General features: G+C 48.5%; 1 protein-coding gene and 1 long non-coding RNA gene across 51 annotated transcripts in view; one reads left to right on the top strand and one right to left on the bottom strand.

Annotated features, from left to right (window-relative positions):
- Positions 1-21,722, top strand: part of MAP4K4 (mitogen-activated protein kinase kinase kinase kinase 4) — a 151,295-nt gene that overhangs the window by 115,705 nt on the left and 13,868 nt on the right. For 3 of the 50 annotated variants that reach the window (XM_027967044.2, XM_012173726.4, XM_060412384.1), the window contains exons 13-26: positions 124-285; positions 3,098-3,184; positions 3,742-3,930; positions 4,755-4,916; positions 7,359-7,592; positions 8,539-8,645; positions 10,380-10,531; positions 11,433-11,530; positions 13,497-13,672; positions 14,250-14,370; positions 15,338-15,529; positions 17,572-17,689; positions 17,983-18,153; positions 19,787-19,930. In XM_027967044.2, the coding sequence (XP_027822845.1) occupies positions 124-285; positions 3,098-3,184; positions 3,742-3,930; positions 4,755-4,916; positions 7,359-7,592; positions 8,539-8,645; positions 10,380-10,531; positions 11,433-11,530; positions 13,497-13,672; positions 14,250-14,370; positions 15,338-15,529; positions 17,572-17,689; positions 17,983-18,153; positions 19,787-19,930 (2,113 nt within the window). Of the gene's footprint in view, positions 1-123; positions 286-3,097; positions 3,185-3,741; positions 3,931-4,754; positions 4,917-7,358; positions 7,593-8,538; positions 8,646-10,379; positions 10,532-11,432; positions 11,531-12,078; positions 12,088-13,496; positions 13,673-14,249; positions 14,371-15,337; positions 15,530-17,571; positions 17,690-17,982; positions 18,154-19,786; positions 19,931-21,722 lie in introns of all 50 variants that reach the window. The other 47 variants (XM_060412402.1, XM_042246381.1, XM_060412396.1 and 44 more) reach the window with 35 other exon arrangements.
- On the bottom strand, positions 669-2,965 carry LOC114113955 (uncharacterized). The gene is made up of 3 exons (XR_003588747.2): positions 2,760-2,965; positions 2,499-2,590; positions 669-930 (listed from the first exon to the last, which is right to left on the bottom strand). It is a non-coding gene; the product is annotated as an uncharacterized LOC114113955 (long non-coding RNA).

Here is a 21,722-nt window from a genome sequence, read left to right as displayed (position 1 = left end):
GTGGAAATAGTAGGCAGGGTCCCCCAGCTCCTGCTCTCGCATCTCCCTGTAAGCGGACAGCACGCCGTCCTGGGCACCGTGGCCAGGCAGTCTGCTGACGGTGCGCCATCTTGACTTTTGCAGCAACAGAGGAGAGAGCGGGAAGCCAGAAGGCAGCAGGAACGTGAGCAGCGGAGGCGGGAACAGGAGGAGAAGAGGCGGCTGGAGGAGCTGGAGAGACGACGGAAGGAAGAAGAGGAGCGGAGGCGGGCGGAGGAGGAGAAGAGGAGAGTGGAGAGGGAGCAGGTCAGTCCTCAGGGGTGTTCTGGCCAGGACTTTGGGACTTTGTCACTTGGCAGAGTTGGGGGCTTGGGGGCAGAAAGCATGCCTAATGCACACGCAGAAGTTTAGGACTTTAGAGGTTCGAGAATGCAGAAACAGTTGGAACCATCACGTTAGTAAATTGAATCTCTTGTCCAACAGATACATAAATCATTACACCTTGGATACATCTCTCAAAACCTGAGGGTGGTCTCCACTAGTATGATGCCTGAAAGATTTCTAAATGTGTCCTCTCAGGTTTGGCTTAAATGCTTTGAACCTCAAGTATCTGGATAATAAAAAGTGAAGTTTAAAACCAACCATGAGACATTTCCTATGAGAAATGTTTGAAGGATCCAATGACTAACTGATTCTTTTAAGATATATTTGCACATATTAATAATTCATTGTGTACATATATAACTTCAGAACATTAACCAAACAAATGCCATCATGTTTCAGTGATATTTATAGCATGTTAACATCAGATTCAGTTGTCTTCGGGAATCTGATTCCTGAACCACCTCTGCAAACAGAAGCTCTGCGTTCTGTCGTCTGTGTCGTCTGGGTGAATCCCTTCATTGCCTCCCTGGCTTGCATGCCATTGAGTCCATCAGTCTTTGTTATGAGCTTTGAATAAAGGAAAAAGGATATGAATGGGGACCAATTTAAATGATACCTGAAATTCATGCTTAAAATGCATATAAACAATGGTATTAGCATCCAAATTTGATTATTCAGCTGCTATCCTTGAGACTCTCTTTTGTCTTGGGTTTTCCTAGTGTTGGATCTACGTGGCATTTTGTTGTTGTTGTTGGAATTCAGGTTATTCTATCTCCTTCTTTACTGACTTTGTTGGCCAGTTGACTGGTGTGTTTAGGTTTCCTATTCTGACTTCTACTTGGGGACTACAAAGAGGAGAAAATAGACGCTTGAAAAAATTAAGCCACCGAGGGATAATTGTGGAAACTTGATTGGGAGGAGAAGGTGTGACTCCAGTACTGACCTTCAGTGTTTTAATAGAGTCATTGACTTTCATGTATAGCACGTATTCATCACCTCCTCTTTTATAAAAACAGCATGAAAGGTCAGTTTTCTTCCACAGTATTCCCCGTGTCAGCTGTGCTGTGGAAACGCGTCATTTCTGTGTGAACGTCGGTGTTTGGACACATGTGTCCTTGTCCAGTTGTCCCTGTGATGTGAAGGCAAAAAGCCAGCGATGTCCTGACTGGAGCTTGCAGCTGTGATTCAGTTCTGTTTGGTCTGGAGAAGTGGGGAGCCGGGAGTCAGGGTCCTCTCAGTCGTTAGGGGGCGGGGGGTGCAGTGGTGGGCACCCGCCCCAGGACAGGTCTTGGCCATCCTGGGCTTCCGTGTCCAGGACTGGAGCCTGGATTAGAATCCAGGGGCCTTTGCCCAGTGGCCTGTGGATACACTTTACCCAGATTGAGTTTTGGGGGACTAAGTTTGCTTTGTAAAGAAAAACTTTCTGAGGAAATTTATGCCATGATTTCTGCTCTCTAGTGTTCTTTCCACCTGTTCAGCCCAGTTCTATGGTTGCTTTTAAGGTGTATAGTCAGCGGTAGACACTGTAAAGAAATAATCTGAATAATCTGAATTTCAAAATAAAATCTCTCCTCCCAGACCCCTCAGTCTACTCCTTTATTATAGTGAGCTTTTCCCTTGTTGAAAGGGAGTATTTTATTTGTAAAATCTTAGTGCTTTTTGAAGTAATTTCATGTCTATTTCATATATGAGCATCATAAAAAGTCCTAAGAGTTGGGAGAGAATATTCTTGGTGCTCATTTCCCCAAAGAGAAGACTGAGAAAGTGGGTGGCTGAGGCCTTGTTGGAAACTCGTGTGACTGTTGGTAGGTTAAGGTCTCCTGATTTCCCATCCCATCAAGTACGCAGCCAGCTACACAGTTGGGGTTTTCCTCTTTACATCATATGTTTTGGATGTGTTTACCTGGTTATTTTTGTATGTGTTGTTATAGAGGTTTATCATTCTCTTCTCATTTAAAAGAAGTCACCCCTCCACACACACACAGACACACACACATACACGTCAGCTTACCGCATACACGTCAGCTTACCCCATAGACATACACACACACACACACGTCAGCTTACCCCATAGACACACACACACACGTCAGCTTACCCCATAGACACACGCATACACACACAAGTCAGCTTACCCCATAGACACACACACCCATCACTGTTCATCTGGGAGAAGCCTCCAGTGTCTGGTGTTCCCATGCCAGGACTTTCAGAATGTACTCGTTGTCTTTGTGTGTTAGAGGAAAAAACAAAGCATGGTTGTTCAGTATTAAACAGTTCTTGGTTTGGGATTTTAAAAATTAGCATGCTTGTTATAAATAATAATTAATTACCAGACATATATTAACGTGAACACTCTGGTCTCCTCAGTAGACTCTCGGTTGCTCAGGGCTTACCTTCTGAAGAGGAACAGCCTGGTCCTTTTAGAGCTTCCGTTTGTGTTCAGCAGCCGTGTGTGAACAGAAAGACTTAGCCTTGCCTTTGTGGTTGTCATTGGCGTGCATGTCATTATTTATGAGACTCTCTCTAGGTCTCAGAGGCCAATTCAAAGTTGCTGGGGGGGAGTAGCCTTGGCAGTGGGCTTTTTCAGCTATCTGTGACTAAATGGGTCAGCTATCTGTGACTAAATGGGTCAGCCCCAGACGGTGGGGGCGGACGGCTGTGGATCCTGCATGCAGGGAGTCTTGACACTTCCCTCGGGGTTTGCTGATTACGGGTGCTCTCTGTGCGGCAGGAATACATCCGACGGCAGCTGGAAGAGGAGCAGCGCCACCTGGAACTGCTTCAGCAGCAGCTGCTCCAGGAGCAGGCCATGCTACTGGTAACGCCCCGCGCGGCCCCGCCCCGTGGCTAAGGCACCCTGAGCTGGGCAGGGCCCTGCTGACCCCCGGTTCCCTGTGGCCAGTGCCGCAGGGCTGGCCAGCTCTCACTGGCATGGCCTCTGGGCTCCCACTGCTGTTGGGTGCACCTGGAGGCGGCTTTTCGTCCCCTCTTTCCCGTGGCTGAGTTCCCTGTTCTCATTCAGTAGATAGACAAGGTTTTGCACAGCACACCTGGCATCTGATGAGCGAGCTAGGATGCTGAGAGTGGAAGGGTCAAGGCTCACACCTTAGGGACTTTTACCTAGACTCTTGCAAGTGTCTTTTGAAGCCACCGAAACCAGCATCTCCGGGGGAGGGGTTTCTCTCTACCTGTCCAGTGATCTTATGCTTAGTGGCACGCGGCCAGATTTTCCCGCAGGTAATCCGCCATTCTGCATCCTGGCTGTTTTGCTTTGTCACGAAGCCAGCGTCAGCGCTCGCTGTCCTGGGGAGAAGTGGAGCCGGGGCGAGGCGGCCGCCCCAGGGCCCTGGACTGAGTGTCCCCTCTCCCCCTAAGGAGTGCCGCTGGCGGGAGCTGGAGGAGCACCGGCAGGCAGAGCGGCTCCAGAGGCAGCTGCAGCAAGAACAAGCCTATCTCCTGTCTCTACAGCACGACCCCCGGAGGCCGCCCCCGCCACCAGACAGGAGCAAGGCCGGCCTGCACGAGCCCAAGGCCCAGCATGAGCCCGCTGACCGGGCCCGCGAGGTACGGCGCCCCTCGTCCTGTGCCCTCCCCAGGGGGTGGTGGGTGGTCAGGGGCCGGGAGGGGCCCCTTCTCTGCCTGGTGTTGTCTCGAGAGGACCCAAGTGCCTCTTTGCCGGTTCCCAGCCACCTGAACACTGACCTTGACGGGAGACAGGAGGTCGTGTGGCAGCATCCTTCTGTCCCTGTACACGGGGGGAGGGTGGCCTGCTCAGCTGTTTTCCCAGAGCTGCCAAGTGGATGAAGCGTCCCTGGGCCCAACTCACCGGATTTTCGGTGATAAGGGTTTATTTTCTGAATTGGGGCATGTGGGCTCCCAGGGCCTCTGGCAGGGATGTGGCAGAGCAAGACGGTTGCTAGGATATGAGCAGGATGGACTGGGCGGCCGTAGGGTATGGATGCTGGCCCGTGGGGGGCATCCTCCAACCAGGCCCTCATGTGGAACCTTCTAGAAGCAAATGTCCTGCTTGTTTGGCAATGCCTTGATTTTTGGTGGAATGAAACATGCTAGATTCCTGGTGATATTTTAGTTGGTCACAAGAGATTAATTTCCTTTCTTGACTTGTCTTCACATGCACTCCTAGCATCCGGCTGGTGGAGGGAGGTCTTAAAGGCTACTTCTCTCAGTTTTGATCTTTGTGAAGATTTCTTGAGTCTGCCTCAGATCGCTGTCCTGTGCTGTCTGCCTCCGTCTCTTTTCTTGTGGTTGAAGGAAACAGAAGGCTTCTCCTTAGGTTCCTTCCACTTTCAAGCTGTCTCCAGTGTCTCTACTGTTTTTTCTTTTTCTCCTACTAACCCTGAGTTCTGTCTCCTGATTCTCTGACGCAGGTGGAAGATAGATTTAGGAAAACTAACCACAGCTCCCCTGAAGCCCAGTCTAAGCAGACGGGCCGAGTATTGGAACCTCCAGTGCCTTCCAGATCAGAGTCTTTTTCCAGTGGCAACTCCGAGTCTGTGCACCCTGCCCTGCAGAGACCCGCCGAGCCACAGGTAGAGTGGCCCGTGGGCTGTGTGGGTCAAGGAGACGCTCACAGAGGCTCGGCGAGCCACCAGCCTGCTCGAACGGCTCAGTTTGGTTTGTTTAGAAAGAGAAGACTTTAGCAGAGTGAGTTAAGACTAAAGAGAACCTGGCCTCGCGGGTAGGGAAGGCCAGGGTTCTCTTTCACACGGTGGTGATTGTTCTTACTGAGAACATCTAGATTCGGTGATTTCTTCTTTCTGCCTAACTTTTCATCTTCCCTGACTCAGATGTTCATAAAGCAGTGCCTCCTTACTGAATGCAAAGACTTTTCTGTTTAGGTTATAGAAAGTTACTGTTGTAAGTATGCGAAGGGAGACCTTGTTTCAACCTGGGGAGTTCTGTGAGTGGGAGGCCCTGAATTTTTTTTTTTTTTAAATTTTTGTATAAACATACGTATTTTTGGAGCGGGAAAGGGGAAGGAGACTTTTATCAGATTCTCAAAAGGTTCAACATCCAAAAAAGTTTACAACCCAAGTGGGTTGGTTGTGGGTTTCCCTGACATAGGTCAGGGTAGAGGTCACTGGGTCGGTCCTAGCATTCGGCCCTGCCCAGCTTTGGGCGGAGGGGACCTCCACGCTGTCTGGAGGATAAAACAGACAGCAGAGACGACCTGGGTTGGAGATCTCAGAGATCCTTAAGACGCTGGTCCCCACTCTCGCTGAATATAGCTGGCCTTCAGGCATTTCGCTCCCTGCAGCCGTGCAGTCCAGGGTACTGAACACTGAGTCCTTGAGGCTGCGTTTACCTGTCAGCTGCTGTTGGCCTGGGCTGGGGGACCGTGGAGGTAGCAGTGGTGTTCAGACAAACCCAGATGAGGACTGGAGCGCACTTTACAGTAAATGCCCTTGATTTGGAGCAGTTTTACAGGGAAAAGAAGACCTGGGGTAAAGCTCAGTGGGGTCAGTGTTGGGAGGCTGGTGTTTATGAGACGAGCTGTGTCCTGATTCACAGAAAAACTGACCCAGAAGCCAGCGGGCAGCTCCAGAAAGTGAGGAGTGGAAACAGAGAGGGTGTTAGAGGAAAGCAGTACGGATGACGGGGGAAGGAGGATGGGGAGAACAGGTTTGCTGAAGGTTAAACGTCCCCCAAATGCAGACTCTTTAATGTGGCCACATCCAGTGTAGAGAAAAGGAGCTCCTGCATTGTGCAGACTACTTTTTATACGGATGACTAATTAACATAGTGCCTGGAAATAGGCTCTGTTTTCCCTTTTCTGTCTAAAGTGGCTTTTAGCCAAAACCTGCACTTACGAAAACATGATTTGGGGAAAACCTTTTTTCAAGTAGGACTTCATTTTAAAACCTATTTTTTATTACACTTACAGATGATGCTTTTAGTTACATGCTTTCCCCCTGAAAATCTTAAATATTTTGGGAGTCTGGGATTATACTAATAACGGAACTTGCAGGACTCTCACCTAGAAATCACGAACTGGGAACTATTTCTGGATCTTACACCTGGCAACGTTGAATCAATCCTGATGGAATATTTCCAGTTTTCATCAAATATGATGTAATCGCTAAAATTATGCAAATTTTAATACTGGACCATTATTTTAACACAAAAAGTGTAGTCTTAAGAAAATACAGGTTGTTTCAGAGATGGCTTCTCCAGTTTAAAAGTGACCAGATGGTTTCAGTTGCCAAGGCACCGTCTTATTTCTTCCGGTGTCAAGTAGACGGAATACCCCCTCAGCAGTCCATTCAGGGAACTCCACTGCTGACTATTTCTAAAGAAATTGAAGTCCCTTTTTTTTTTTTTTTCCCTGACTAGTAGAAAGACATGTAAAGTTCTCAGGGGATTGAAGTGTTTTAAGTTGTGGGAGAAAAAAGAAGGAAAATGGTTGGTGTATTTGACAGTCTGGCTGATTTTAAGTTAAGCTCGTAGTCTATCAAAACACGCGGGGTTAGTCTTTGCACAGTGAACGTGTGACTGTGTGGTTACTTGCCCTGCCAGGTCATGGGAGGGTGGGCAGACGGGGTGCACATGTGGCGATGTCCCTCCTGTGGTCCCCCCACTCTCTGCCTGTCCAGCTGCTTTGACGCAGAAGCGCATGCCTCACGTTGTCCATCAGACAAGAACGCTGTTTTGTTTTGTTTTTGTTTTTTTTTTTATCTTCACATTTACCATTCTCTGTAATGTTTGTCTGGGTACTAAGAGTTTTCCTTATAAATGTACATTTGTTCTTTTCTGCATATAATGTTGCCCAGACCACCTTGCGCGCGACGCCTGCCGCCCCCCACCCTCCTCGCCCCCGCCAAAGCATAGCTGCTGTCTGCTTGGCTGACCTAGTCCCAAGCTGCCCTGTGTGGGTCCCCCACCGCCCCGGCGCTCTCTCTGGATTTGATATTTACCAGAAAAGCGTTTTCTGCAGAACGCATTGAATGTGTTGTGTTTTGTTTTCTCGGAAGGTACAGTGGTCCCACCTGGCATCTCTCAAGAACAATGTTTCCCCTGTCTCGAGATCCCATTCCTTCAGTGACCCTTCTCCTCCCAAATTTGCACACCACCATCTTCGCTCTCAGGACCCCTGCCCACCTTCCCGCAGTGAGGTGCTCAGTCAGAGTTCTGACTCTAAGGCGGAGGTGCCCGACCCAGCCCAGAAGGCTTGGTCTAGATCAGACAGTGACGAGGTGCCTCCAAGGGTAAGGAGCAGAAAGACAGACGTGTGCTGCTTTTTCCTTTTCCTTATTGCCTTATTTATTTTTTAATTACTGATTTCAGTGAAGGGTGTGGTGATGTCACCAGAATTAATGGGTGATGCAATGGCAGGGAAACTTCTCGCAGTGGGGGGGAAGTTCCGTAGTGAGGCAGTCACAGTCAGCCCGCAGCCAGCTAGCTCTTCGCTGGTGTCTCTAACTCTGTGCGTTTCCAAGATAATTTAATAAGAGTGCATCTACAAAGAGTATGCATCTAGAGCAGACAGGATCAAAATATATTTTACCAGCTGTCTTGTCAAGTTTATACAGAAGCTATAAATGACTCTGCACTGCTAAGTAATATCAGAAATTTCAGAAAAGATCTCACAAGGGAAAAAACAAACATGTTTCCCAAAGCAGACTTTTTTTTTTAACTGAGGGATTTGGGTTGGTTTTTTTTTTTTTTTTTTTTTTTCCTTTCAGTTTTCACGTTTCTGAAATTGGGGGTTTGGTCATTAATGTTGAAATTCAACAAAAAGTCATATTTTATTTTATTTTTTTCCCCCTCCACTTGGAACTTGCTTCCTCTGAATATTTTCTTGCTTCCAACATCCTTTGTTTCTTGCCCATCCATTCGTAAGCCATTGTTTGGTTTCTTTGAGCTTATTTCCCTGATACTCACATTATCTCAGCAAAATGCTTTTGTACGTCCCCTGCCACCATGCTTCATGCCAGCACCATTCAGACGTGACGGGGGCTTAGGAAGGCGGGCCTGGTGCCTCTGCCCACGGTTCCTCTTTCTGTCGCGTCACTGGAGGGCAGAGAGGCTCGGCGGGCGGGGGTAGGAGTGTGATGGAGAAGTGGTGAGCTAGGACGACCTTAGAGGGGGTGGTAGGAAGTCTTTGTTTTCTCATGTTTCCAGTAGTTTAATCGCTGTATTTGGTACCCAAAGGTCCCTGTGAGAACAACGTCGCGGTCCCCTGTCCTGTCCCGCCGGGATTCCCCACTGCAGGGCAGTGGGCAGCAGAATAACCAAGCTGGTCAGAGAAATTCCACCAGGTGAGTGACGAGCCAGGCTCAGGGCAGGTCTGCCGCACCGTGTCCTGCTGTCTTTTTTTTTTTTTTTTTTAATTGGAGGATTATTGCTTTAAAATGTTGTGTTGATTTCTGCCGTACAAAAATGTGAATCAGCTTTAAGTATACAGATATCCCCTCTCTCTTGAGCCTTGCATAACGTTTTTTTTGTGCTCTTAAACACGGAAGTTCTGGGGCAAAGAGGTGATCCTTTTATAAAGAAAATGCCATAAAATCCATTCATGTGAGTAATGTCAAATTGACCTGTGGGGGAAAGAGATGAAATCTGACCGTATATTGTGGCAGTTTTAAGATGAAAAATCCCTGCCTCTGGGAGTTTTAAGTAGGAAGACCAGCAGGGACAGGTAGGTTTCTAAGGGCACTGTGACCCGAGAGGGTTTGTTATCCAAAGGATGTTGGGGGCCCCTGGGAGTGGCATATAAATTACACACAGGCCACGAGAGAGAGACAGTGGTCGACTTCGAGTTGGTAGTAAGCTTGTGGATTAGCCACAAAATGTTTTCAGGTTCTAGAGCTGTTCTGTAGAGTAGCTGTTAGCCACATGGGTGTTGGTAGTAGTTTAGTCACTAAGTTCTGTCCAACTCTTTACAACCCCATGGACTGTAGCCCACCAGGCTCCTCTGTCCGTGGGATTTTCCAGGCAAGAACACTGGAGTAGGTTGCTTTTGCCACATGAGGCTGCTTAAATTTGAAGCTTATTAAGATTACATACAATTAAAACTTAATTTCCTGAGCTGCACTGGTCATATTTCAAGGGCTCCATAACCTCATGTAGTTGGTGGCGACCGTGTTCTCCAGCTCAGCAACTCACAAGAGGTTGCGTGAAGGGTTTTGTACCCTGATCATCACTGAGCCTCCAAAGTTGGTGTCACAGGATAACCCGAGGCAGTGGAATGGGTAACAACCCAGGAGCTTCATGGAGAGCTTTCTCAGCTGTCAGCAGTCGGGGTGGGCTGCAGGGGCCTCCTGTGCCTGAGTCCACGTGTTAATTACTAACCTGGAGAGCCGGTGCTGTGGTGTGTCCACAGCAGGGGTATGCCACAGCCCATGTGCTGTCACACTTCAAGCCCTGATCACCGGAAAAGTCAGTTCTTGACAGCAGCAGGTACTGGGAACAGTATGATTTTTGTGTGTAATCACATGGGTGGAATCTTTCACAATAAGAAACTGAGTTTGTAGCTGAGACGAAATAGTGACCCCTGTAGGCGGAACAGTAGCATTTCCTCTTCACACCCAGGGAAGATTCGGGGTCCACTGATGGTGGGATGGGCTTTCCTGCTGGCTAAGTGATGAAGAATCAGCCTGCCAGCGCAGGAGACATGGGTTCGATCCCTGGGTTGCAGAGATCCCCTGGAGGAAATAATGGCAACCCACTCCAGTATTTTTGCCTGGGAAATCTCATGGGCAGAGGAGCGTGGCAGGCTGCAATCCAGGGGGTCACAAAAAGAGTCAGACATGACTTAACAACTGAACGACAACGGTAGAACGTCTTTCACATTTTCGGTGTGTTCAGCTACCTGAGGTAAAACCAGTGGATAACACTGCTGTCGCTTCTGGTGAATTTCATGTTACATCTGTTTGTGGGCTGAAGTTCTCACTCCTGCTGCATCTCAGTGACGACACGGTGCTCCTGTTGATGGTCTGGCACTGTGTCTTGGGACAAAGCCTGAGTGGTTCTCTTGTCTTCTTCTCCAACAGTAGCATCGAGCCGAGGCTGCTCTGGGAGAGAGTGGAGAAGCTGGCGCCCAGGCCAGGCAGTGGCAGCTCGTCGGGGTCCAGCAACTCAGGGTCCCAGCCCGGCTCCCACCCGGGGTCTCAGAGTGGCTCCGGGGAGCGCTTCAGAGTGCGATGTAGGCTGCCTTTCCTTTCTTCTCCCTCTCCATGCTCGCCACACGGGGTGACCCTTGAAGACCCAGGGTTTAGGGATACCCCGCACCCCCACCCAGCAGTTGAAAATCCTCTTCCATAGTCAGCCCCCCATCCCCATAGTTCCTTTGCATCCATAGTTACTCCCCACAGATCTAACCATCTGGGGATCCTGCAGTCCTGAATTATTGACTTGTTGAAAAAACTCCACGCACGAGTGGACCTTCAGAATTCCACCCCATGTTGTTTAAGAGTTGACTGTGGAAATCCTTTCCCGTCATGGAAAAGACCTGGAGTTTTTCACAGCTGCTTATTACCATACAATGTTTCGGTGCAGGTTTGCTAGTGACACAAATAGTCATCATAATTTTAACAGTAAAGAGTTAAGTTTTGAGAGTTTACACTTGTTGAACATCTTCTCAATCCTTATAGCAACCCCCAGGAGATGGATATATATATTGTCTCCATTGTATACATTCAAATAACTGTACATTAGTGAGTTTCCCTGACTCCTCCAAGGTGTTTAGCTAGACGTCCAAACTGAGCTTTGAACCCACTCTTCTCAGCGTAAATTCCATCAGTGTTGTCATCGATATTGGTTATCCTCACCTACTCTTAATAATAGGTTAGCGGAAATTCCCTCGGTATCGTTCACGTAATGTAACAAGTTGTGAACACGTTTATTAGTGCAGTATGACAGTCAAGGGTTCTCAGGAAGGGTCAGAAACCCGGGGTTCAGACCTGTGTGTGGAGGGAGCCCTTACCGTGAGCGTGGCTGACAAGTGGGCAGGACCAACAGGAGGTGATCACGGCCAGGTGGGCTGGGTGGCCTCGTGGGCCACACTCGGATGTTCACGTGTCTCTTCTCATCTCTGAACCTCACAGCATCGTCCAAATCTGAAGGCTCGCCATCCCAGCGCCTTGAAAACGCAGCAAAAAAGCCTGAAGATAAAAAGGAAGTGTTTAGACCCCTCAAGCCTGCTGTAAGAATTGCGCAAAATCCATTTTACTCATTTCAAGCTTGAGTGAGAGCTTTCTTTTAAAGCTGTGTCGTTGCGAAGGCTGCAGGCCTCCCTGTGGGGCCTTGCAGATTTGAGGGGTCGTAAGGAAAGCTGTAAACCTCAGACACACTTGTGCTCTGCGCCCCACTGCCCGCCCAGTCATTTAAAATGATACAAAAGGAAAGTCTTCTGTCTCTTTGCTTGGCATCAGCCTTTCCACGTTCTGGGTGAGTGGGCATCTAAAACACTGGCTTTAAGAAGAGATTTTTCCCTCACCTTCTTAAACTCCCTGGGGTGTACGTCCTGCCTCTGGCCTGTGGGGCAGCAGGGTGGCTGTTCTGTCCCTCTCATCCTCGACATGGCAGCTGCCCTGTCACTGGGCACACCGGGGGTCTGAAGCTTCCGGGGTTTTGCCTTTGGCTTGCACTGATTTCTGTGCCCCCTCGCCCTTCTCTCCTCTCTGCTCCCTGTGCCGTGCGTTCCCTCTCACCAATGGCTTCTCTGGCTCGACGGACCCCCGCCGACTGCAGGGTGAAGTGGTAAGCCCCGTCTAAACAGCTCCGCACCCGAGCACATTCTGACTGCCGTTAAACTTGGCCTGTGTTCCACCTGCGTGCCTCTTCCTTCCTCAGCTTGCTCTTTTCTCAAACTAAAAAGCCCTGAATTTTGCTTCATCTTTCTTAGCACCCCAGATTTGCCTTGTGTGCTTATTATTAAATACAGCTTAAAAAGAAACTTACTGTAACAAAAAGCCGCAGCTGTACCCATGAAGTTGCAAGCAGGAGGCCAGGCCAGTCCTTGCTTACTTGTCTCAGAGGCTCAGGGGCAAAGGAAAGAAGCAGGTTCTTAACTGGCGAGAAGAGACTCTGCCAGAAGGAAGTGGGGCCACGTAGCCTGCTTTCTAAAAAGAATTTTAAGTGGATAGGTTCATATTTCGAGCTTCCATATGAAGATGTAGAATAGAGGTAACAATCAAGCTCGAAAGTTGTACTTGGATAATCGATAATTGATTGACTCTAAGGAATCTTCACATAGAAGAGTAAAGAGGGCTGATGCGCTCGTGAGTAACCCCAGGCAGCTTTCCCTCCTGCGCACACGGTCCTGTCGGTGCTAGGGAAGCCTGCCCAGCCACACACGCTGGGCGCTTTCTCACCTAACACGTCAGGAGCTTTGTTCAGGAGCGTGGCAAGTGGTTGACAGTCTGTGAAGCCAGGCGTGAGGCATACACCGTACTCGCTTCACCCTCTTCCACTTTTCTGCAAGTTAGATGTTTTTCAAAATGAAAGTTGGAGTTAAAAACCTCCCTAAATAAATAGTTTAAACCACCCCTCTTTAACTAGAATCTTCTTGCTTTTTGGAACATCTCCTTAAAAGAAGACTTTGCCACAGGGCCAAATATCAACAAACTACCAAGATCTATCTTGCACACATTTGTTGATTTAGAATTTTCTGTCTAGCAGAGAGGAGGCAGCAGTTGGTATAGTTATGCCAGAATGCAGCATACTTGTTTTTTTATTTTTATTTTTTTTTTAATTTTAGCTTTTTTATTTTTTAAATTTTAAAATCTTTAATTCTTACATGCATTCCCAAATTTATTTTGGTTATATATATATATAATGTAGAACTTGAAACAAAAAAATGGAATTTGATAGTTAGAAAAATATTCTCAGCTCATCATAAACAGATGATTGCTTTTTATGGCCATCAGGCTTAAACTGTGGGTGCAGCATCTGTGACTTCTGAAAAAATCCTTTCTGTTTCTTCCAGCTTTTTGACTTTTCTTGGTCTTTCCTGTCAAAAGCGTTAAGAGCTCCACTTCATGATACCAGTAGACTCCCTACAAGACAGTTTTGCGAAACCAAATGGCTGTTGGATGGTTGGGACGAGGCGCCGGCCGCTGCGCTGCGCCTCCCCAGCCCCCCTGACGCTCCTCTGTGCCCTGCGCTAGGATCTGACGGCGCTGGCCAAAGAGCTGCGGGCCGTGGAGGACGTGCGGCCGCCACACAAGGTGACGGACTACTCCTCCTCCAGCGAGGAGTCGGGGACGACGGACGAGGAGGATGACGACGCGGAGCAGGAAGGGGCCGAGGAGCCCACGTCTGGCCCGGAGGACCCCAGAGCCGCGTCAGTCCCGCTGAGCGTTAGGGAGGATGAGTGTCCCTGTGGGCTTCCCAGGGGGCTCAGTGGTAAAGGACCCGCCTGCCAGGGCAGGAGATGAGGCTTCGATCCCTGGGTCGGAAGGATCCTCGGAGAAGGAAATGGCGATCCACTCCAGTATTCTTGCCTGGAGAATCCCATGGACAGAGGAGCCTGGTGGGCTGCAGTCCATGGGGTCACAGAGATTCAGACACGACTGAGCACGCACTCACGAGCGTCCCCTGCCCACCGGGCTTTCTTTCCGGCTGGGATAAGGATTTTGACCCTGTCCTCTGATCCTGTGAAGTTGCATGTGTCACTGTGTGGAGTGAGCCAACCCCCTTCTTTCGGTTGTGTGTGTGCATGTCAGTGCCTCTCTCCAGGACTCCTGGTTTCTCATTTTCTCTCTTTTATTTGAGGCTGTGACAAAAGGGAAATTTCGGTTCCTTTTCCTGGGGGAAACTTTATAGCTATGGCCTTAGGTCCCCGAGAAGGTGAAAAACGTAACCAGTGTATCTTTGGCTTGGGGGTCACGGCCCCTCACGTCTGGATTGTGTCTCAACAGATCATCTCTGAACTTGAGCAACGGTGAAACGGAGTCCGTGAAGACCATGGTTGTCCATGACGACGTGGAGAGTGAACCAGCCCTGACCCCGTCCAAAGAGGGCACGCTGATCGTCCGCCAGGTACCCTTGTGCTCCGCGCGGTTAGAGGCCGAGCTGCCCCTGTGGTCACTAACCCGCTTGCTCATCCACTCACTCATGCTTCTCTGCATCGTCATCTGTTCTCACGTTAACCAGGCCTGGAGGGCAGTGGGGCCGGGGTGTGGGAGGCAGGCGTGTGCTGCACCCCCCCAGGGCGCCCAGCAGCGTCCCCCAATCCTGCCCTCCTTGCATGTTGTGTGGCAGCCCCCCTCCCAGCCCCACGCGAGCCCCGCAGTCTGTGTCTGAAGCAGGGCAGCTGGGAGGTGTGCACGGAGCTCTCGGCTCCGAGAGGCTGTGGGGCTGAGGCGGGAGCGGCTGGGGTAGGCAGGAGCCGCCTGGGAGCCAAGATCCTCCTGGAGCCAAAGGGGTTAGGGTGGCGGTCTTTGCTCTGTGCTCGGGTGTAGTCTCCTCCTATGTGGAATATTTAACCTGTGCCCCCTGAGATGTGCTCCTTCTGGGCTACCAAGTTTTACAACTGCCTGTTCACTTCGTAGCTTAGAGGGAAGGAAAGTGATGCTCTTCTCATGTAAGCAGAGCAGGGCTCCTGTCTAGAGCTGCAGGCCTCTCCCTGACTGTGTTTCATGCTCTGGCACTACATTTGGATGGAAGGCGGGAAGTGGCCCAGGAAAGATGAGAGTTCAGAGGAGTTACAGTGCGCTTTTTAAGGCTTTAGAGAGATTTGGAAAGAAAGGAGACAAGCCAGTAGTTTGGTAATATCAGCTCCCGTGGCAGATAAGCCAGCGTGGCGTGGGTTCTGCCGTGGCTTCCGCTGGCTCAGCCGAGGCACTTGGCGAGGAGGTGGGAGCAGACCCAGCTGATGCCCTCCAGTCTTGCCTTGATGACTCGGCAGAGCTTGCGGAGCCACCCAGCACCGCAGCAGGCAGGGTCAGTAGGGTCTTCGGCATTGTCAGCGGTGCTGAGCGAGACCAGTGTGCCTTTTTCTCTGCAGAGTGCAGTTGACCAAAAGCGCGCCAGCCATCATGAGAGCAATGGCTTTGCGGGTCGCATTCACCTCTTGCCAGATCTCTTACAGCAAAGCCATTCCTCCTCCACTTCCTCCACCTCCTCTTCCCCATCCTCCAGCCAGCCGACACCCACCATGTCCCCACAGACACCCCAGGACAAGCTCACTACTAATGAGGTATGTCTCGCACCACAGCTGGCTGCTCTCCCAGGGTTAGACCAGCACCGCTTAGGAGCTAGTTTGCAGAGACCTTCCCACGCCCTGCCCTCACCTCCCCTCCCCGCCCGCCTTCTTCGGTCACCTCCCCTTCTCTCCCACCCCGCCACCCCCACCCCCAGTAACATGTTCAGGTCTGTGTACAGACCCCTTAACCCTAGAGCGATTGCCCTCCAGACTTGCCAGTTCACCGTTTGCTTTTCCCTAGATAAGTAGTTGCATGGCTTTTCTGATTCAGTTCGTTTTTTCAAAAAAAGTCTAAATAAAACAATTGTTGTGTTCTCAGATCCTTTATGAATTTGGCATGAAATTCTGGTAGTCTTTTGTGGAATCTGCCCTTTTCATTCTTTATATCCAGTAAATAAAACACAGAAACATTTGGTTGAGCAGATTTGGCCTTATCAGGACAAATGTATCTCTTTGTACAGGAAATTCCCTCAAAAAGGGCTGGATTTTTTTATTTTTTGGAGAGGTATCGTTGGTTGGTTACTCTTATTTATTTTTGCCAGCCTTGTTGAAAGGGTTTCTGTCCTTGAAATTTACAATCACTCATAGTTTAAGAGGCCAGATACTTTTGGGGGGAAACCTAGAAAATCAAGATGTTAAACAAGAAGGGCAGAGAAACGAGTGTGGTTTTAATTTCAGCGTTTGAATGGGAACTCCTGTGTGCTTGTTGGAGGACGTGGCTGTGGTCTCAGTCTGGGTGCTGGTTGGGTGGCTCTTTGTCCTATGGAGACAGTCATGGCCCCAAGCGCAGTGACGGTTCACCACGGGCCCCATCCCTAGTCACACGACTGACCGTCTTCGTGGGAGGTGTGGCTTAAATGCCTTTGTTGAAGGCCGCAGTAGCATGTGGCTGCAGCTGATCTTGTCAGTGTAAGCACTGAGCTGCTGGCCTGCCCACCTGCTCCTGTTTCCGTTCTTATTAGAATAATCCTCTCCCCTTGAGGACCCAGGGGAAACCAGTGGCGTCTAAGGCAGGCTCAGCATCAGACTGATTGCCACTGGGTGGATGGGCCCCAGCTGTAGACCCGGGGATGGGGGGTAGTGCTCAGGCGCAAAGCCTGCCAGGAGACAGCTGTGCCAGGTGGGAAGTGGGGAGCTCAGGGGGGTTGAGGGGGTTGGCTGCAAGACTCATGATTCAGCTGCCCGGGGAATGAAACGGTTATAGGACAAACGAAGTGGTCAGACATGTCTTTCGCTCCACTTATATACCCCACCTACAGTTACAGTCCTTCTTACGTTTAAACTTGGCTCCATTTTGCTCTAATGTACAGTATGTACAATAACCCTTAACTCACTAAACTGGCAAGTTTATATTTCTGTTTGTTTTTAATTGTCATTACATTTCCACTTAACAATTTGTTTCACTTTCTTTGTGTTTTTTTTTTTTTTGTCTTAAGCTACATTATTAACCAAAACACTCCTCTTCCTAAAAGAGCAAAAGAATATGCCTTTGCGCCTTTCACTAATGAGCCCCGCTGTTTGGTACGGAGTTGATGATACACCTAAAACGATGGTGGCCGAAGCTTCTGTAGTTTCTGGCAAGAGGCTCACTTTAAAATAAGCGATATAAGACTTAAGACTTGTCGGTATTCCAACATACATTCATTGGACTTTTGGGGGGCAGGAGAACAAACTCAAAAACGGATGAATTGAGATCAGCACATTTCCAACTTTCTTTAGGAGTTTTCATTATGATCATTTATTAAAAACCCAAGGAGCTTGTGAAGTATAGATGTTGCTGGTAGCTTGCGCTTTCTGTCTTACCGGAACGATGTTTCTGGAAAGAGGGGTTGCTCTCTTTGGCTCCTGGTTAAATAGCCTGTGTTAGGGGTTGTGGGGTTCGCACACAGAGGTGCCTGCAGAGCATTTGGTGGGGGCAGAAGCAAGGGGATCCGCCTTCTGTATTGGGAAGCAGAGCAGTGCAGCAGTGGGTTGAAGTGTTCTGTGTTTGTTCTTTAACTGTCATTGTATTAATACGACTGAAATTTACATTGCAGACTCAGTCCGCTAGTAACACACTCCAGAAACACAAATCTTCCTCCTCCTTTACACCTTTTATAGACCCCAGATTACTACAGATTTCTCCATCTAGCGGGACAACAGTGACTTCTGTGGGTAAGTAATACAGCAGCAAGCAAGCAGCCACCAGCAGGGTACTTCTCACTCTGTTTGGTTTGGTGAGCATGTGTAGTGGTGGTCGGCAGGCTCAGACCTCAGGCCAGATGCACACCCCACTGGCACTTTTTGCAATGAACACCATAGTCAGTTTTTCACATCTGTTTCTTACGAGTTTCTCTTCCTCGGCAAAGAGTGGGTCTCAACATGAATCTTTCATGGATGCATATTGGGGAAGGGAGCAGGCCCAGCCCCCATGGAGACAGAAGTAATTCCAGTGTCATATGTTTCAGTGGGGTTTTCCTGTGATGGAATGAGACCCGAGGCCATGAGGCAAGATCCTACGCGGAAGGGCTCAGTGGTCAATGTCAATCCCACCAACACTCGGCCCCAGAGCGACACCCCAGAGATTCGCAAATACAAGAAGAGGTTTAACTCCGAGATCCTGTGCGCTGCCTTGTGGGGTAGGTGTCTCTGGGCCATTCGAATGCTTCTGTTTTTATTCTCAAGGGTGGACCGGTCATTTGGAGAAGTACAGCTTGGGATGTCTCGGGGGTTTGGGGAGCGTTGTTCGTGGGTGAGGTGGAAGACTCTTGACAACCCATGCTCACGCTGTCCCATGGAATCCTGCAGGCACACAGACTTGCCCTTGTTTCAGCCATCATGTGCTGGACAGAGTGACTCATCTCCATCACCTCGTATAAAAAAGGAGAGAAAGATGAGAAAGGCATTTGATTTGGCGCATATTTATAGGGAGAATGAAGAAATCTGTCAAATTGCTTTTCTTTAAATGTTTCAGTTTAACAGTCTTTCCTGTTGTGTTTTTGATGTGGACCTTTTTGAAAAATGTATTCTTTACTTGGAGGAAAATTGCTTTATAATATTGTGTTGCTTTCTGCCATACAGCAGTGAGAATCAATCATTATTATACGTATGTCCCCTCTCTCTTGAACCTCCCTCTCTCCCCCCCCCAGTACCCCACTACTCCCACCCAACCCTGCCTCTCTAGGTCATCACAGAGCACCAGGTTTGAGCTCCCTGTACTATGCAGCACCTTCTCACTAGCATCTATTTGACACGTCCCTGGTGAAAGTGTTAGTTGTTCAGCCGTGTCCGACTGTTTGTGACTCCGTGGACTGTAGCCCCCCAGGTCCCTTTGTCCATTGGATTTCCCAGGCAAGAATACTGGAGTGGGTTGCTATTTCCTTCTCCAGGGGATCTTCCGAACCCAGGGATCGAACCCATGTCTCCAACCCACGGCTCCCAAGTTGTAGACAGATTCTTTACCCCTGAGCCACTGGGGGAAGCCAGAGCAGGTGTGGGAAAATGGGGAGGGAGATGGGACACGGCTGGGGAGAAGGAGCTGGGGTGTGCCTGATACATACTGCTTCTAAGAAAAGAGGGACCGAGGACCAAATGCAGCTGTTTGTTTCTTAAAGATGATGGAGGATGGTCTTTAAGAAAACCTGAAACTGAGTGATAGATGCTGGGGTGATCACAATCTGTTAGGGACTAAGGGGGCTGTGTATGGCTCGTTCTAGATTTCCTGAGCAGAGACAGATGTTGAAGGAAGCAGGTGGGGATCATGACATTGGACAAAGGTTTGTCTGTCCAATAGTATAGCTAAGATGGAGAGTCTGTGGTACCTAGGAGATGGTGGGCTCAGATGTTCTGGGGCTACTGAGGAAGACCCTGAAGCTGGAGGATCAGGAATGAAGCAAGCTCATTGCCCTCTTAGATCCTTTTTATATTAATGTGTAAATGAATATTCCACCCTCTCCCCTCCATGGTGATTTGTTGCAGTTTGGGTACTTTAAGCTCCGACTATCCTTAGCTTTGGAGAAAAAAATGGCAACCCACCCACTCTAGTAGTATTGCCTAGAAAATTTCATGGACAGACGAGCCTGGCGGCCTGTTAGTCCATGGGGGTCCCAAAGAGTCAGGCATGACTGAGTGACTGAGCGCACACATCCTAAGCATCTCTGTGGGTGACTTGAGGAAAGGACTCTTATCCTGAGAGGTGGCACTGTTTGCTCCATACAAGGCCATCTGCCACACACAGTGTAAAATTGTGGTCTTTCTGTGTCTTTGACATAGGGGTGAACTTGTTGGTGGGTACCGAGAGTGGCCTGATGCTGCTGGACAGAAGTGGCCAAGGGAAGGTGTATCCTCTGATCAACAGAAGGCGATTTCAGCAGATGGACGTCCTGGAAGGCTTGAACGTCTTAGTGACGATATCTGGTAAGTGTGGGTTTGGGAGAGCAGGCCACCAGCACTGTTTAAAAGTGCGGTGCTTCCACACATGGAGCTTGAGTGAGCTCGTTTTCCGAAGTGATGGCTCAAAAATAGAACCATAGCATGATTTTATAATAATGTGATAGGAAAGCGTATTCAGACAGGACCCACTGTGTGCACTTGCGACGGGGTGGGGCTCCTCTGAGCTGTCCTGGAGCCCGCTCCTGCGCTTCCTGCTCCACGTCTCCATCCCACCCCACCCCCTGCCCGCCCGCCCGCTCCATCCCCACCTCGCCGCCACGCCCGCAGCCTGTCCTGGTCAGGGTGTGGGTTTGTGTCCACTTCTTCCCACAGGACTCTCTGATGCAAAAAGAACTGTTCTTTGCCATGGCCAGTAAAACCATGGTTTGGGGTTTTTTCCCCATGTCTGTCAGCACTTGCTCTGAGTTTCTTTTTAGGAGGAGCATTTTTCTTGGTATAAATTATATATGTTGATTGCAGAAAGTAAGAAATACCGCAGAAGAGCAGAGAGGAGGAATAAGTCGTAAAATCAGTTCATCCAAAGAAACCCTTAACTTCACTTTTTGACTTCCAGTCTTGTAAGCATATACATACTGAAAATAAATATATAAAGTAGTATAATAGAATATATAAAAATAGTCATGCAGCATGTTGAGGGGACACTATGATGCCCGTATACTGACGAGATGGTTTCACCAGATGTGTGATCCACTGCTGTCCATACAGTCGGCGTCTACTCACGCTTGGCACCCCCGGTCCTGAAGTTGAGCTGTGTCCCTGCCATTCTCGTTTGTCCAAACCTGTAGGTGGTTTTTCCGTGTTCCTTCCCGATAGCCATTCTGTGCGGCTACAAGATGTTTCTCTGCATGGATGACACTAAAGTTTATTTAATTCTGTTGTAACTTCCATTTATTCCTTTTCTCCCCTCTCCTGTAAACATTTTCATAAGTATCTTGGTAACTCACTTAACCATTCAGCATGTGAATCCATGTTGCCTGGATCATAACATCCTAATCTGCATTTTTGCTGGGGTTAAAGAGTATGCAGAAATGTAAGACCTGTCTCCTCATTACCCACAGTGGTTTTGATTTAATTGTCGACTAACTCAAACTTGTTGTATTTATTTATATGTAACAGATTTCTTGCAATAATTTTTAGTTTTCAAATAGATTTTTGGTTTTAAGTAAGATGTCTGTTGAAATGCAAAAATTTCACCATCCATCTCCTACTTAAATGAGGAAACAACCATTTAAGACTTGAGTGCTGATGGAAAATAGGTTTTCGAATTGGAGGGAAAATAAATCTGCAGCTGAAAATGGTTAAAACTTCATTTTGTGATCCAGTGAGCAAGGTTTGATTTGTGTGGATCAGTAATCAACTGATACCGTTTTGGGGGGCCACTTTTTTTTGTATTTTTATAGCTTTCATTGGTTTTCAAAATCATAAAAGCAATAACATGTCAATTGTAGGAAACTTCAAAAACAAGGAGAAAAAGCTTAGGAAAAAGAAAATAAAATGTAATCACTATCTGAGAGAGATAGTTCTTGTTAACTTTTTAATATAACTTTTTAATATATTTCCTTCTCATTTCTATAAATGTGTCTCACAGTGTGGGAATAAAACCCTGTACGTAAAACAACGTTGTCTTTGTCTTTGTCTTCCCACATTCAGAAATTCTTCAAAACTTAAGATTGTGTTGAAGTATAAGACATAATACAGAAAGTGTACAGATTATGAATAATTACAGGCCCAGGAAGAGTCACAGGTGGCCATCGTG

This window comes from Ovis aries, chromosome 3, assembly GCF_016772045.2.
Source record: "Ovis aries strain OAR_USU_Benz2616 breed Rambouillet chromosome 3, ARS-UI_Ramb_v3.0, whole genome shotgun sequence".
Classification (NCBI taxonomy): Eukaryota; Metazoa; Chordata; class Mammalia; order Artiodactyla; family Bovidae; genus Ovis; species Ovis aries.
Note: the sequence above shows the minus strand (reverse complement) of the source record. Positions and strands in the feature narration are given on the sequence as shown.